The 17,041-nt window shown below is 32.4% G+C and overlaps 1 protein-coding gene across 1 annotated transcript in view; it reads right to left on the bottom strand.

Annotated features, from left to right (window-relative positions):
• The window catches only part of LOC127701175 (valacyclovir hydrolase-like), a 37,091-nt gene that overhangs the window by 16,153 nt on the left and 3,897 nt on the right, over positions 1-17,041 (bottom strand). Inside the window, exons 2-4 of the mRNA XM_052205003.1 lie at positions 16,424-16,480; positions 15,834-15,934; positions 12,099-12,265 (exon numbers count right to left, since the gene is read on the bottom strand). Coding sequence (XP_052060963.1) covers positions 12,099-12,265; positions 15,834-15,934; positions 16,424-16,480 — 325 coding nt within the window. The remainder of the gene's footprint in view (positions 1-12,098; positions 12,266-15,833; positions 15,935-16,423; positions 16,481-17,041) is intronic.

Here is a 17,041-nt window from a genome sequence, read left to right as displayed (position 1 = left end):
AATTCAACTTGATCTGTGTTTTATCAGTGGAAGTCAAAATTAAACATTACATTGTATAAAGCATTGATTGTAGTTGATTCAACTATAATCATGGACAAAGAAAGATAACTCCAATTTAAAATTACTTGATATTTAGAAGAAAATAAAAATTTTGCAATTTTTCCATCTATAAAGGGGCATAACTCTAGAACGGTTAAAGTGACGCCACCAAAATTCAAACTTGATCTGTGTTTTGTGGTAATAAGTATTGTGTATAAGTTTTATAACATTTGGTTGAGGAAAACTTAAGTTAGAGAAGGGAAACTAAAAATTTTGCAATTTTTCCATTTATAAAGGGGCATAACTCTAGAACTGTAAAAGTGACGCCACCAAAATTAAAACTTGATCTGTGTTTTGTGGTAATAAGCATTGTCTATAAGTTTAATAACATTTGGTTGAGGAAAACTCAAGTTAGAGAACGGAAACCAATTTTGGGACGTATGTACTACGTACGTACAGATGGACAAGGGTAAAACTTAATGCCCCCTCCGCTACGGTGGGGGCATAAAAAAGGTTTTATAGATATCTTAAAAGAAAAGTAGGTTCTGCGACAGCTTACAATGCAATCTTTCAAATAATTAATATTTTCTAGGGACATAACTCTTTTAGAAATATTTGATCGGGACTGATTTTCGAATTTGTCTGAGTCAGTGATAATATAAACCTTTGATAGAAATTTAATAGAAATCTAGCAAGAATGGTACAAGTGAGAATGCTTACAATGAATTTTCCAAATAATCAATATTTTAAAGAGGAATAACTCTTCTAAAAATAGCTGATCAGCACTGATTTTTTTTTTATTTTGTCCAAGACATTGCTGATATAAAATTAATGAAAATCTGGCAAGAATTGTACACATGAGAGTGCTTACAAGATCAGATTGACAGAGGAAAGGTATTGCTATGTCCCCCATCACACATCTCACAGGGGACAATTCAAGGCTACCCCAGTATGCTAAGCCATGCAGGATACAAATCCAATGCAGAATTATGGAATAAGTGTTTATGTAAAGCAATAGCATGGTGTTTGACCATATTCTTCAAAGCCGAAGGTTACTCCAGGTATAGTACAAACTTAACATTATCAATAATCCTTGAAATTGAGGTCAGGGTCAAATGAAACCTGAAAGACAGACATGCATCACCTTAGTGACCTTACAATCATTCTATATATACCAAATATAGTTGTCCTATTACTATTCATAACTGAAAAAAATCAAGTGTTATACAGTACACGTATTTTCAAGCAGTTATTGAATCATGAAAATGAGTTCAAGGACAACAGACCTATGCCAGAAGGAAACTTAAGAGCACAATGCATCTGTATTCAAGATATGAAGTAACAAGGCCTTCTTCCTTCCTACAGATTTATACAAAGAGCTAACCCAGATGGATATTTATAAGACAAAAATTTTAAATATGGAGGATAACCTTATAGCTCAGGAACCATGTTATCCAAAACCCTATGTCTGAAAGATTTTTGCAATGAGGAAATTCATGATGAAAATTTTATCCAAACTGAAAGACAACTGAAAATTTGATGTATAAAAAAACTTCAACTGTTTAAATAGAAATTATCCCTTCCTGAATTTTAATACAGATTTGACAAGAGGCTGTAAAAATGACCTCAAACAAAGTTATTAAGTGTCAGTGTTAAAGTAATCAAGGACTATAATTTATTGTCAAAATAAAAACTTTAATACCTCCATTTTGTCATTAGAAAGAAAATAAGAATTCTTTGGTTGAAAGGTTCTAAGTTCTCATACAAAAAAATAGTGAGCAACATTTTTTAATCAAACTAACAGTCTTGGTCTGCATAATTGAAAATCATCAAAATTAACATCAGTAATTACATCCATATTTTACAATGTGCAAAGAACAGTTCCCAATTAATGGCAAGGAAAGGACATTATGATTTTTTCCTAAGAAGAAAAACCAAAGCTTTAATCTGAATAGGACAGATGAACAGTCAAACAAATGGCAGGTTAGTAATCATAAATCCCCCTTAATACTAAAGAAGGCAGGGTTAAACTTTTTTTATTTTTTTGGATTGACACAGGAACATTAAATAGAATATATGTTGCACTTTATACCTATTACTGTCAAACGGTAGATGTCTCCTTATAACACTGACAAGTCTCATTTACCATACCACATAGAAACAGTAGAAGTCTCCTAATAAAACCTAACAAGTCTCATATACCATACCACAAAGAACAGTAGATGTGTCCTTATAGACAATAACTAGTCTCATATACCATACCACATTGAACAGTAGATGTCTCATTATAGACAATAACTAGTCTCATGTATCATACCACATTTATCTATACTAAGAGTAGAAAAGGAAATGTTGAATGGAACCCTTATCCTGCTATACTGGATACTTGATATCATACGCAAAACTTTATAATAACTATTCTAATTTTATTAACAAACTAATATACTACGACACCATTGTATACACAGTATACTAGTATCATATTCACAATCAATTCTAAATCTATTATACTGAATACATATGAAAATAATAACAAATGTATCATTTGGCTTTCTAGGGGGCTACTCATTAAAACTTACAATAATACTAATTAAAATAACCAAATCAAAAACACTACCTACTCAACACAATTTAAAATTAATTAAAAAATAAATTGCCTAAATTATGCAATTTTAAGAACCTGCAGTAGAGCCCTGACAGGTGAAAAATTTATTTTAATACCTGACTGGTAGAACCCAGACAGGTATAAATTTGAAAAATGAGAATACCTGCGGTAGATCCCAACAGATACTTTTAGAACCTGAGTGGTAGAGCCCAGACAAGTATGAATTTTGAAAACTGAGAATTCCTGTGGTAGATCCCAACAGGTACTTTTAGAACCTGAGTGGTAGAGCCCAGACAAGTATGAATTTTGAAAACTGAGAATTCCTGTGGTAGATCCCAACAGGTACTTTTAGAACCTGAGTGGTAGAGCCCAGACAAGTATGAATTTTGAAAACTGAGAATTCCTGCGGTAGATCCCAACAGGTACTTTTAGAACCTGAGTGGTAGAGCCCAGACAAGTATGAATTTTGAAAAATGAGAATTCCTGCGGTAGATCCCAACAGGTACTATTAGAACCTGACTGGTAGAGCCCAGACGGGTATAAATTTGAAAAAAGAGAATTCCTGCGGGAGATCCCAACAGGTACAAAAACTAACTTAATTATCACCCTGAAATAAAACAAAGCCTTAATAATTTATAAGATGTATTAATGAATTGGGGGAAAATAATTTCCCTGAAATTAAGTAGGCCAAATGAACCAAAAACATAAAACTAAAACAAACAAAACACATATTGTTATGAGTAGCCCCTTTTAAATAAACATATAAAAATTAATTGACATTAAAATCATGACTATTTAATTTTTCAAGGTGCAGCTGGGGAAACGGTGGGTGGGCTGAATTAATTTTCCACAAGTAAAAATATGACTGCTAACAGTGCAATGCTCAAACGACAACTGACCATCCTATCAAAATTATGTGTCATGCTGTCATCATGCTGTTTCCTATCTATGATCTAACACCTATCCCTTAATCTCTTAATTAAAACAAAACTGCCAAGCTGCCAAGCTGACAAGCTGACCTTATCATTAACAAAATAAAACCAGGGAAAGTACATACCCTAGGAATTTATCAAAATATGTATAAACTCTAATTTAATTTTTTAAATTTCCATTAATCCAGATAGAAGTTCTACAAAAATCTGAAGCAATAAAATGCATAAAATCCATTTCATAAACAATTTATAACACACTCCTCATTATAACTCTAAATTAAGAAGGATATATAAGTACAAAATGTATATAAATTGACCGAATAATTATCTTTAACATGTAAAGCTATTAAACGCAATAAAATTGTAGTAAAATTCTGCAATTATTGGTGCTAGAAAGTCATGGACAACTTTTATTTTTACTTGCAATTTTGATTTGACATTGCAGTATATTCTAAATGTAAAAGTTACTGGAAGGCCTACACACAGTAAATCATAACATTATATGACTAACTGTCATTTATTGGAACTAATTGATGATAAAAGAGTAAACGGTCTTCATTCCCCTTGAGTTCTAGTCCAGTAGAAGTTTTCTATTGCAGCTGCAATTATCTGATGTTAAGTGTATTTTCTGTGATTTTGTATGCCTATTATTAGCCTTGTTGTGAAATAATGCATCAAAATTGGATCCACAATTATCTGTCCCTACTACTGTTTCTTAAACCCTTCAGATAAATGTGGGTGCACAATCATATGTCCTTACTACTGTTTCTTAAACCCTTCAGATAAATGTGGATGCACAATTATCTGTCCTTACTACTGTTTCTTATGCCCTTAAGATAAATGTGGATGCACAATTATCTGTCCTTACTACTGTTTCTTATGCCCTTAAGATAAATGTGGATGCACAATTATCTGTCCTTACTACTGTTTCTTATGCCTTTCAGATAAATGTGGATGCATTATTATATGTCTTTACTAATGTTTCTTAAACCCTTCAGATAAATGTGGGTGCACAATCATATGTCCTTACTACTGTTTCTTAAACCCTTCAGATAAATGTGGATGCACAATTATCTGTCCTTACTACTATTTTTTACTGTAAATTCAGAAATTATTGCATGCATTTATTATTGCGATTTTGTCATTTTAGACTTAAAGGCGATTTTAATTTTTACGATTTTGAGAAAAATCCTGTTTAGTTCATATAAAATATTTCAAAATGCGAGTTTAAATCATTACGTTTACAACTCTGTCGCATTTGTCGCAATAATAATAAAATGCTCCGCAGGGCGCAGCTTGATACGACCGCAGAGGTCGAACCCTGAACAGTTGGGGCAAGTATGGACACAACATTCAAGCTTGATACAGCTCTGAATTTGGATTGTGATTAAATATTTGACACAGCATAGGTTTCTGACACAGAATGAATGTGGTCTAAGAACTTAAAAATTTTAAATTGGACATTCACCTATTATGGTCCAATATCCAAAATCTAAATACATGGTTAGATTCAGCATATCAAAGAACCCCAAGAATTCAATTTTTGATGAAATCAAACAAAGTTTAATTTTGGACCCTTTTGATCTCAATGTGGACAAAGTTGATAACGGGGCCCAAAAATCAAAAATCTAAATACATGGTTAGATTCAGCATATCAAAGAACCCCATATATTCAATTTTTGTTGAAATCAAATAAAGTTTAATTTTGGACCCCGATTTGGACCAACTTGAAAACTGGGCCCATAATCAAAAATCTAAACACATGTTTAGATTCAGCATATCAAAGAACCCTAAAAATTCAATTTTTGTTAAAATCAAACTAAGTTTAATTTTGGACCCTTTGGACCTTTATGTAGACCAATGTGAAAATGGAACCAAAAATTAAGAATCTAAATACACGGTTAGATTCGGCATATCAAAGAACCCCAATAATTCAATTTTTGATGAAATCAAACAAAGTTAAATTTTGGACCCTTTGGACCTCAATGTGGACCAATTTAAAAACGGGGCCCAAAATCCAAAAACTTAATACACGGTTATATTCAGCATATGAAAGAACCCCATATATTCAATTTTTGTTGAAATCAAACAAAGTTAAATTTTGGACCCCGATTTGGACCAACTTGAAAACTGGGCCCATAATCAAAAATCTAAATACATGGTTAGATTCAGCATATCAAAGAACCCCATATATTCAATTTTTGTTGAAATCAAATAAAGTTTAATTTTGGACCCCGATTTGGACCAACTTGAAAACTGGGCCCATAATCAAAAATCTAAATACATGGTTAGATTCAGCATATCAAAGAACCCCATATATTCAATTTTTGTTGAAATCAAACTAAGTTTAATTTTGGACCCTTTGGACCTTTATGTAGACCAATTTGAAAACGGAACCAAAAATTAAGAATCTAAATACACGGTTAGATTCGGCATATCACAGAACCCCAATAATTCAATTTTTGATGAAATCAAACAAAGTTAAATTTTGGACCCTTTGGACCTCAATGTGGACCAATTTAAAAACAGGGCCCAAAATCCAAAAACTTAATACATGGTTAGATTCAGCATATTAAAGAACCCCAAGAATTCAAGAATAAAACCCCATTGAAATTGATCAAGAAATAAGCAACTTATACAAAGTATATTCTTTTGCACAATACTGTGCAATTGAATATTTCTTGCTATTGCGCAATACTGTACAATTGACAATTTCTTGCTATTGCGCAATATTGTGCTATTGGATATTTCTTGCTATTGCGCAATACTGTGCAATTGAAGATTTCTTGCTATTGCGCAATACTGTGCAATTGAAGATTTCTTGCTATTGTGCAATACTGTGCAATTGAAAATTTCTTGCTATTGCACAATACTTATTGTATAATAATTTACACATCCTGTTTGGTGTGTATTTCCTACCATATCATTATTATTTGCTTTTAAATATAAATCAGAAATAACCAACTTAAAATGGAAAATTTTAAAAGAAAAAAAAAAGGAAAAAAAGAAAAAAAAAAGAACCCCCCCCCCCCCCAATTTTTTGAACCCCCTTATGATTCATCACCCCAAACTCAATCCCAGCCTTCCCTTTGTGGTATGGTATCTTGCAGTACAATTTCAGAGAGATCCATACAATTGAACACAAGTTATTGTCTGGAAACTAGAAAAATGCTTATTTTTGGCCCCTTTTTGGCCCCCAATTCCTAAACGTTTCGGGCAATTACCCCCAAACTCAATTCCAGCTTTCCCTTTGTGATATGGAACCTTGTAGTACAATTTAAGAAATATCCAAACACTTACACACAAGTTATTGTCATGAAACTAGAAAAATGCTTGTTTTTTGCCCCTTTTTTGGCCCCTTATCTTAAAATTTTGAGGCAATTACCCCCAAAATCAATTACAGCCTTCCCTATGTGATATGGAACCTTGTGGTACAATGTCAGAGAGATCCATACACTTACACACAAGTTATTGTCTGGAAGTTACAAAAATGCTTATTTTTGGCCCCTTTTTGGCCCCTAATTCCTTAACTGTTGGTACCATAACCCCCAAAATCAATCCCAACCTTCCTTTCATGGTATTGAACCTTATGGTAAAATTTCATGGAGATCCATTAACTTAAACTAAAGTTAGAGTGCGAAAACCAATGTGTCTTCGGACGACGCCGGACGACGACGACGACGCCAACGTCATACCAATATACGACCAAAAAATTTTCAATTTTTGCAGTCGTATAAAAACCTCGCAATAATTTCTGAATTTACAGTATGCCCTTCAGATGAATGTGGATGCATTATTATCTGTCCTTACTACTGTTTCTTAAACCCTTCAGATAAATGTGGATGCATTATTATCTGTCCTTACTACTGTTTCTTATGCCTTTCAGATAATGTTGATGCACAATTATCTGTCCTTACTCAACTGTTTCTTATGCCTTTCAGATAAATGTGGATGCATTATTATATATCCTTACTACTATTTCTTATGCCCTTCAGATGAATGTGGATGCATTATTATCTGTCCTTACTACTGTTTCTTATGTCCTTCAGATAAATTTGGATGCATTATTATATGTCCTTACTACTGTTTCTTATGCCCTTAAGATAAATGTGGATGCACAATTATCTGTCCTTACTACTGTTTCTTATGCCCTTAAGATAAATGTGGATGCATTATTATCTGTCCTTACTACTGTTTCTTAAACCCTTCAGATAAATGTGGATGCACAATTAGCTGTCCTTACTACTGTTTCTTATGCCCTTAAGATAAATGTGGATGCATTATTATCTGTCCTTACTACTGTTTCTTATGTCCTTCAGATAAATGTGGATGCACAATTATCTGTCCTTACTACTGTTTCTTATGCCTTTCAGATAAATGTGGATGCATTATTATATGTCTTTACTAATGTTTCTTAAACCCTTCAGATAAATGTGGGTGCACAATCATATGTCCTTACTACTGTTTCTTAAACCCTTCAGATAAATGTGGATGCACAATTATCTGTCCTTACTACTATTTTTTACTGTAAATTCAGAAATTATTGCATGCATTTATTATTGCGATTTTGTCATTTTAGACTTAAAGGCGATTTTAATTTTTACGATTTTGAGAAAAATCCTGTTTAGTTCATATAAAATATTTCAAAATGCGAGTTTAAATCATTACGTTTACAACTCTGTCGCATTTGTCGCAAAAATAATAAAATGCTCCGCAGGGCGCAGCTTGATACGACCGCAGAGGTCGAATCCTGAACAGTTGGGGCAAGTATGGACACAACATTCAAGCTTGATACAGCTCTGAATTTGGATTGTGATTAAATATTTGACACAGCATAGGTTTCTGACACAGAATGAATGTGGTCTAAGAACTTAAAAATTTTAAATTGGACATTCACCTATTATGGTCCAATATCCAAAATCTAAATACATGGTTAGATTCAGCATATCAAAGAACCCCAAGAATTCAATTTTTGATGAAATCAAACAAAGTTTAATTTTGGACCCTTTTGATCTCAATGTGGACAAAGTTGATAACGGGGCCCAAAAATCAAAAATCTAAATACATGGTTAGATTCAGCATATCAAAGAACCCCATATATTCAATTTTTGTTGAAATCAAATAAAGTTTAATTTTGGACCCCGATTTGGACCAACTTGAAAACTGGGCCCATAATCAAAAATCTAAACACATGTTTAGATTCAGCATATCAAAGAACCCTAAAAATTCAATTTTTGTTAAAATCAAACTAAGTTTAATTTTGGACCCTTTGGACCTTTATGTAGACCAATGTGAAAATGGAACCAAAAATTAAGAATCTAAATACACGGTTAGATTCGGCATATCAAAGAACCCCAATAATTCAATTTTTGATGAAATCAAACAAAGTTAAATTTTGGACCCTTTGGACCTCAATGTGGACCAATTTAAAAACGGGGCCCAAAATCCAAAAACTTAATACACGGTTATATTCAGCATATGAAAGAACCCCATATATTCAATTTTTGTTGAAATCAAACAAAGTTAAATTTTGGACCCCGATTTGGACCAACTTGAAAACTGGGCCCATAATCAAAAATCTAAATACATGGTTAGATTCAGCATATCAAAGAACCCCATATATTCAATTTTTGTTGAAATCAAATAAAGTTTAATTTTGGACCCCGATTTGGACCAACTTGAAAACTGGGCCCATAATCAAAAATCTAAATACATGGTTAGATTCAGCATATCAAAGAACCCCATATATTCAATTTTTGTTGAAATCAAACTAAGTTTAATTTTGGACCCTTTGGACCTTTATGTAGACCAATTTGAAAACGGAACCAAAAATTAAGAATCTAAATACACGGTTAGATTCGGCATATCACAGAACCCCAATAATTCAATTTTTGATGAAATCAAACAAAGTTAAATTTTGGACCCTTTGGACCTCAATGTGGACCAATTTAAAAACAGGGCCCAAAATCCAAAAACTTAATACATGGTTAGATTCAGCATATTAAAGAACCCCAAGAATTCAAGAATAAAACCCCATTGAAATTGATCAAGAAATAAGCAACTTATACAAAGTATATTCTTTTGCACAATACTGTGCAATTGAATATTTCTTGCTATTGCGCAATACTGTACAATTGACAATTTCTTGCTATTGCGCAATATTGTGCTATTGGATATTTCTTGCTATTGCGCAATACTGTGCAATTGAAGATTTCTTGCTATTGCGCAATACTGTGCAATTGAAGATTTCTTGCTATTGTGCAATACTGTGCAATTGAAAATTTCTTGCTATTGCACAATACTTATTGTATAATAATTTACACATCCTGTTTGGTGTGTATTTCCTACCATATCATTATTATTTGCTTTTAAATATAAATCAGAAATAACCAACTTAAAATGGAAAATTTTAAAAGAAAAAAAAAAGGAAAAAAAGAAAAAAAAAAAGAACCCCCCCCCCCCCCCCCAATTTTTTGAACCCCCTTATGATTCATCACCCCAAACTCAATCCCAGCCTTCCCTTTGTGGTATGGTATCTTGCAGTACAATTTCAGAGAGATCCATACAATTGAACACAAGTTATTGTCTGGAAACTAGAAAAATGCTTATTTTTGGCCCCTTTTTGGCCCCCAATTCCTAAACGTTTCGGGCAATTACCCCCAAACTCAATTCCAGCTTTCACTTTGTGATATGGAACCTTGTAGTACAATTTAAGAAATATCCAAACACTTACACACAAGTTATTGTCATGAAACTAGAAAAATGCTTGTTTTTTGCCCCTTTTTTGGCCCCTTATCTTAAAATTTTGAGGCAATTACCCCCAAAATCAATTACAGCCTTCCCTATGTGATATGGAACCTTGTGGTACAATGTCAGAGAGATCCATACACTTACACACAAGTTATTGTCTGGAAGTTACAAAAATGCTTATTTTTGGCCCCTTTTTGGCCCCTAATTCCTTAACTGTTGGTACCATAACCCCCAAAATCAATCCCAACCTTCCTTTCATGGTATTGAACCTTATGGTAAAATTTCATGGAGATCCATTAACTTAAACTAAAGTTAGAGTGCGAAAACCAATGTGTCTTCGGACGACGCCGGACGACGACGACGCCAACGTCATACCAATATACGACCAAAAAATTTTCAATTTTTGCGGTCGTATAAAAACCTCGCAATAATTTCTGAATTTACAGTATGCCCTTCAGATGAATGTGGATGCATTATTATCTGTCCTTACTACTGTTTCTTAAACCCTTCAGATAAATGTGGATGCATTATTATCTGTCCTTACTACTGTTTCTTATGCCTTTCAGATAATGTTGATGCACAATTATCTGTCCTTACTCAACTGTTTCTTATGCCTTTCAGATAAATGTGGATGCATTATTATATATCCTTACTACTATTTCTTATGCCCTTCAGATGAATGTGGATGCATTATTATCTGTCCTTACTACTGTTTCTTATGTCCTTCAGATAAATTTGGATGCATTATTATATGTCCTTACTACTGTTTCTTATGCCCTTAAGATAAATGTGGATGCACAATTATCTGTCCTTACTACTGTTTCTTATGCCCTTAAGATAAATGTGGATGCATTATTATCTGTCCTTACTACTGTTTCTTAAACCCTTCAGATAAATGTGGATGCACAATTAGCTGTCCTTACTACTGTTTCTTATGCCCTTAAGATAAATGTGGATGCATTATTATCTGTCCTTACTACTGTTTCTTATGTCCTTCAGATAAATGTGGATGCATTATTATCTGTCCTTACTATTGTTTCTTAAACCCTTCAGATAAATGTGGATGCATTATTATCTGTCCTTACTACTGTTTCTTAAGCCCTTAAGATAAATGTGGATGCATTATTATCTGTCCTTACTACTGTTTCTTATGCATAGAGATAAATGTGGATGCATTATTATCTGTCCTTACTACTGTTTCTTAAGCCCTTCAGATAAATGTGGATGCACAATTATCTGTCCTTACTACTGTTTCTTAAGCCCTTAAGATAAATGTGGATGCATTATTATCTGTTCTTACTACTGTTTCTTATGCCGTAGAGATAAATGTGGATGCATTATTATCTGTCCTTACTTCTGTTTCTTATGCCGTAGAGATAAATGTGGATACCTTATTATCTGTCCTTCCTATTTTTTCTTATGCCCTTAAGATAAGTGATCTATATTTTTGTATGCTGTCCTATCATAAGATCTACAGATAAAGAAGGTCACTGTTTTTTATAACTGATTTTTTTACAACCCTTGTAAGTTTTCGAAAGATGTTAATTTTCTGCATGCTTCCTTGCAGTGTCTTAATGTATTGGCATTGAATTTTTGTATGTAATTGTCATATAATGAGTGTTATAGATTGATTTCATTTTATGAGAATAATCTAAAAAAAAAACTAATTATTGGACACTTCATAAAAGTATTACATTAATAAAGGAAATATATGGGGATAAAATTTATTTTTTAATTGCTAATTTTTAATCCTGATTAATTCTTTGATATACCCTAATAAGTTCAAAAGCATCATCAGCATCTCTCTGCAGAAACTCTAATGGCCATGTTCTATTTGGTGGTATACTTTTTCCATATCCTCTAGGGTCAAAGGCTATCAAAGTGTAATTAGACTTATTAAAATCTGTCAACTGCTTCTCAAAATCTGTTCTGCTGGATCCTAATAAAATAAAAAAGATGCTCAATAAAATACATGAATCAAAGTGCTTGTGAGCACTGTAGGGTAAAGATTGCATTTATTTTGCAGTAGGAATTAAAAATTAAACATTGCATTGTGTTAAGAATTGGAAGGCAATACCATAAATTGGAGGTGTATCTTCCTTTGTCTATATTTGTAGTCAGTTCAACTACCGGTACAATTATGGACAAAGGAAGATAACTCTAATTTTAAATATTACTTTAACAATGACATCTTTGATATTTTCAGAACAGCTACTAGGCTCATGCACCATGCCCAATATATGTAATTCTCTTGACAAATATCATAACACATCATCTTGTAAGTTGAATATCTGAGTATATAATCTTGAATTGACAAATGTCTTGAATGTTCATGGATACAGTAGGTGTTCAATTCATACAAATGATGACCTTTTATTGGCTGTAAGATCAATTATTTGATTCTGTCATATGCTTTCATTCCATATGAAAATAACCCATTCTGTATGAATGCAACCCAAGATTACAGATTAGCTCTTCTTACCTAATTAAACAACACTATTTTTTTTCAAAATATTTGTGTACTGTCTGCAAATGATTATGCTTTTTACAAAATTGCAAATTTTATTCATATGAGAAAATTTGTTAACAATGTATCATGAAACTTTCAAATCAACATCTTCAAAAGCCAATTTCAGCTATATGATGTATTGTAATTGATTTTACTTGGAATGATACGACCTCCATCTTACTAGATAATATCTGCAGAAGACATTTGCATAGTAATTTCCTAATTAGTAATACAAAATGTAAACATGTCCCTGAGAAATTAACAAATTGACACAATGAACCGCAATGCATTGGGGGCTATTACAAGTTTACTATCACCTTAAAACAAGTGGAACTTGGTTGAAAAGTGTCATTTTGTATTGAATCTAGGAATCTCATGTTTAATATTTCGGTTCAACTAATGTAATACAAGAACCGGTAATATCATAAATGATTATAATCTTCAATTTGCATGCTCAGATTTAATAAATAATGTTCACAGGCTTCAGCATTTCAATTTTTTCCCCTCCTGTCAAAGTAGTAAAGATCAGGTATCGTCTATAGTTGTGCACTGTACCTGGGCATTCAGTTCACATGAAATTAATAACAAAGTGTCAATTGTCGAGTAAAACTCCTCTGAGCTCTTTTGAAATAGTAAAAATATTTCAAATATTTTAAAGTAACAGGTTACATGATACTGTATGCTCTAGGAATTTGGTATTCTTTCCATAAATAATGCTCTTTCATAAAGCAGAGACTACGGCACAGAAATACTGCTTGATATCAAGCATTACATGCTGCACAGCACTATGAATTTGTAAAAGACACACATAATTTATTTGCACTGGTTGCATTTGGCTATACCTGATATTAAAGTAATCACATTAGAACATTAGAACTGGGTGGAGAGTTGTCTCATTGGCACTCATACCACATCTTCTTATTTATATAGTCTACTAGTAATTCAGTCAGTGTTCTCCCCAGATATTTCATATAGCATCCTGGTAAACAGGGAAATTTGACATACCATCTTGTTTCTAAAAATTATAGAATCACATCCATAACACAACCTATAAGAAAATCAATTCAGATAGCATCACATTAGAGAAATATATAATCACATTACCATGATGCTAAAAGGCCCTGGGGAGAACACTGATTCAGTATTATATAAATATACTGGGACACTTGTCAATTTGTAGACTGAATGTTGTCCTTTAATAACCTTTTGGGGTTTTTTTTGTTGTTAGGTTTCTAATGTCTGAAATCTTATTTCATTTAGCCATAATATTAGTGGCTAATGTTCGAGTATTTCAAAAGCTATTGAGACTCTTAGGTCAGAAATAATTATTCCTTATTCTGAGCATAGAACTAATACTTTACAGCAAGTGTAATCACACAAGATATTTTTCTGATACTGTGCAAAATTGTGTTGTATATCAGTAAAAAACAGGTGTTCTCTGTAATTTGTAACACGTAGTAGTCCATCATGGACTGCAACTCATTCGCTGGATTGGTCCAGGTAAAAAATAACTATGTAGGAAAAAAGAAACAATTATGTAGGTGGGAACCTAAGGTAGGATACCTGACCTGTTTAAAGTTTAGTTTATGATTCTAAATGTGAATAATTTAATTTTGGATGTAACATGTCTTCTGATTGGCTGAAAGTTTTTTGTCTATCAGCTATCAACGATTTTTTCACAATTTACTCCTTAAAAGGGCATTAGCTACAAGATTTAAAAAAAATTAAAATATGATTTTTTTTTGTTCAATCATTAATGAAAGTGAAATAGTGAAATAATAATTCGCTTTTAGCAGCCAATTTGGTTCAATTTTGTCAAAATGAGCCAAGAAACATCGCTGATGAATTATTCACTTGCAAGCAAATAATTTTAACTCATTCAAACCATATTTATGTGACCTTCTATTTAACCCCTTAGCTAGAGATGGGTTACGAATGAACTAGGCATGTTCAGCTATTACTAGTAAAAGGAAAAGAACGTCAACATTGAAAGTGAAACAAGGGTAAACCATCTGGTTGACTGATTCAATCCACAAAAACTCATTCTTATACCTGTGGTAAAAATGATGATTAACATACTTGTTTAACATATAATATGAAATCAAACAGACCTAGATAAATCCAATTGCATGTGTTCGCTTTCCATTTATATTTATGTCTAAATTGGGTTATATGACTGTCGGCAGTCATCAGAGGTCACCTAGATGGTTAATTAGATGGCGTCTAGACTAAAATACACACGAAATGCGGATACAAATTATCGAGTGCATGTATTGCTAATTGGTTATTTAAGACTTTCTGTAAGTTTGATATATGTTTTAGTAGGTTATAAATCAAATATGAGAATTTGAGTCGAATCGGTGAACATTAATTTGACAGCTACTGCTTTCATTTCATATGAATTTTCAGGCATTCAATTCTTATATTTACAAGTTGTTTTTGAAAGGAAAAAAATGTGTTATTTAAGGAAATAACCTTAAAAATGTGGTGCACACTTTTAAATAATCAGCTACACAGGTTATTCAGTGTGCACCACATTTTTGAAGTTATTTCTTCAAAGACAGAAAAAATATTACAGCAATTCCTTAAATAACACATTGAATGCCTAAAATATAAATAAGAAGATGTGGTATGAGTGCCAATGAGACAACTCTCCATCCAAGTCACAATGTGTAAAAAGTAAACAAGTAAAATTCATATGAAATGAAAGAAAGTGGCAATCACTTTTTTAGCAAGAATTGTACTTTATCCAATTCACAAAATTAAATGTTAAATCAATATACTTTAATGCTGCTGTTAAGAGTTAAATATTTTCTTTTTAGGCTTTCTAATGGCATAAATGACCATAACTTTAATAAAATAGAGGATCGAATTACCAAACAATGTGACTGTTTGATAAACAATAAATTGTTGAGAAATATCAATATGTGTCCTTGTAAAAGTCTTCATCTTGATTATTTAACAATATACATAAAATCCTTTTGAGAGAGGCAGTTACCTAAAGCTCCTGGTAGAAGTAATATAATGTTAGACCCATCTCCTGTTGTCTCAAAATGGAGTCTGGCTCGGTTTACCTCAATCTTATGTGATAGTATGCCACTAAAACATCAAGGCAAAATTATGTCACACATGTGATATCAGGATATTAAAAACTGGTAAGTATTTCAATCAAGGCACAAGAGTTTCTATCAATAATTTCATGCATACAGCTTTGACTTACAAAATTAATAAACACTAAATTTCTATTTATAGTTTTATTTAGTTTTAATAGACATCATCTCTTTGAAAAGAAAACTATTTTCGTTCCTGATTAAGATATATATTGGGGGCTAAAAATTCTGTTAGCAAAATTTTGGTCAGCCGAAATTGAATAATGAATTTTCAAAGTGGAAGTGGAAGGCATAGCATATGTCTGATAAATGTTTATATCTACACATCCCCTGCACATCTATTTTCCTTCAAAGTAAGAAAATGTTTTTATTAGACAGCCAAAAAGTGCGTGTTTTGTAGCATTATTTTAAGAAATATGGGGAGTACAACCAGTATTTATTATGATGTTTATCATTTCAAAGAAATTGAAATTCATACCTTCGTCTCTGTTCATCTAAAAATCTGCTCTTTGCATGTTGAACCAGAGTAAAATACCTGTATGGAAAAAAAAGGAAATGTAAAACTGTAAGAATTGCATTATTTAAATCTATCTTGTACATTTCTGATTTTATAAAGTTTATTCATCATGTTCATATATGGGTCATACAGGTAATTATTCATCAACCCCCTAACATGCCTAAATTATTCTATTTATCAAGGTTGCTATTCCTACTTCCCTTAAATGTACTGTGGATTTTTTATTATTCATGGGATACCAATTTTCATGGGTTTCGTGATTACAGGAGAACCACAAAATTAAATGTTCAATGAATTACAAATTCTCTTATTAGGCTTGCAGCAGACATTGACAAAACCACGAAATCAAATATCCAGGAAAATGCAAGTTTTCATCAAACTACGAAAATTAGTACCCATGAAAATAAATGAATCCACAATAATTAATAATGACCACACATAAAATAATCACCTGTGCCAGGAGCACATGATACACCTTTCTTTTGCATATACATTGTATATATATTAGGGATGTCAACTCGGTGAAGATTTATTAATCAAGTAATCGTTAGATTTACCTAGCAATACTCGAGTACTCGC

This window comes from Mytilus californianus, unplaced genomic scaffold (genome assembly GCF_021869535.1).
Source record: "Mytilus californianus isolate M0D057914Y unplaced genomic scaffold, xbMytCali1.0.p SCAF_5, whole genome shotgun sequence".
NCBI classification, from domain to species: Eukaryota; Metazoa; Mollusca; class Bivalvia; order Mytilida; family Mytilidae; genus Mytilus; species Mytilus californianus.
Note: the sequence above shows the minus strand (reverse complement) of the source record. Positions and strands in the feature narration are given on the sequence as shown.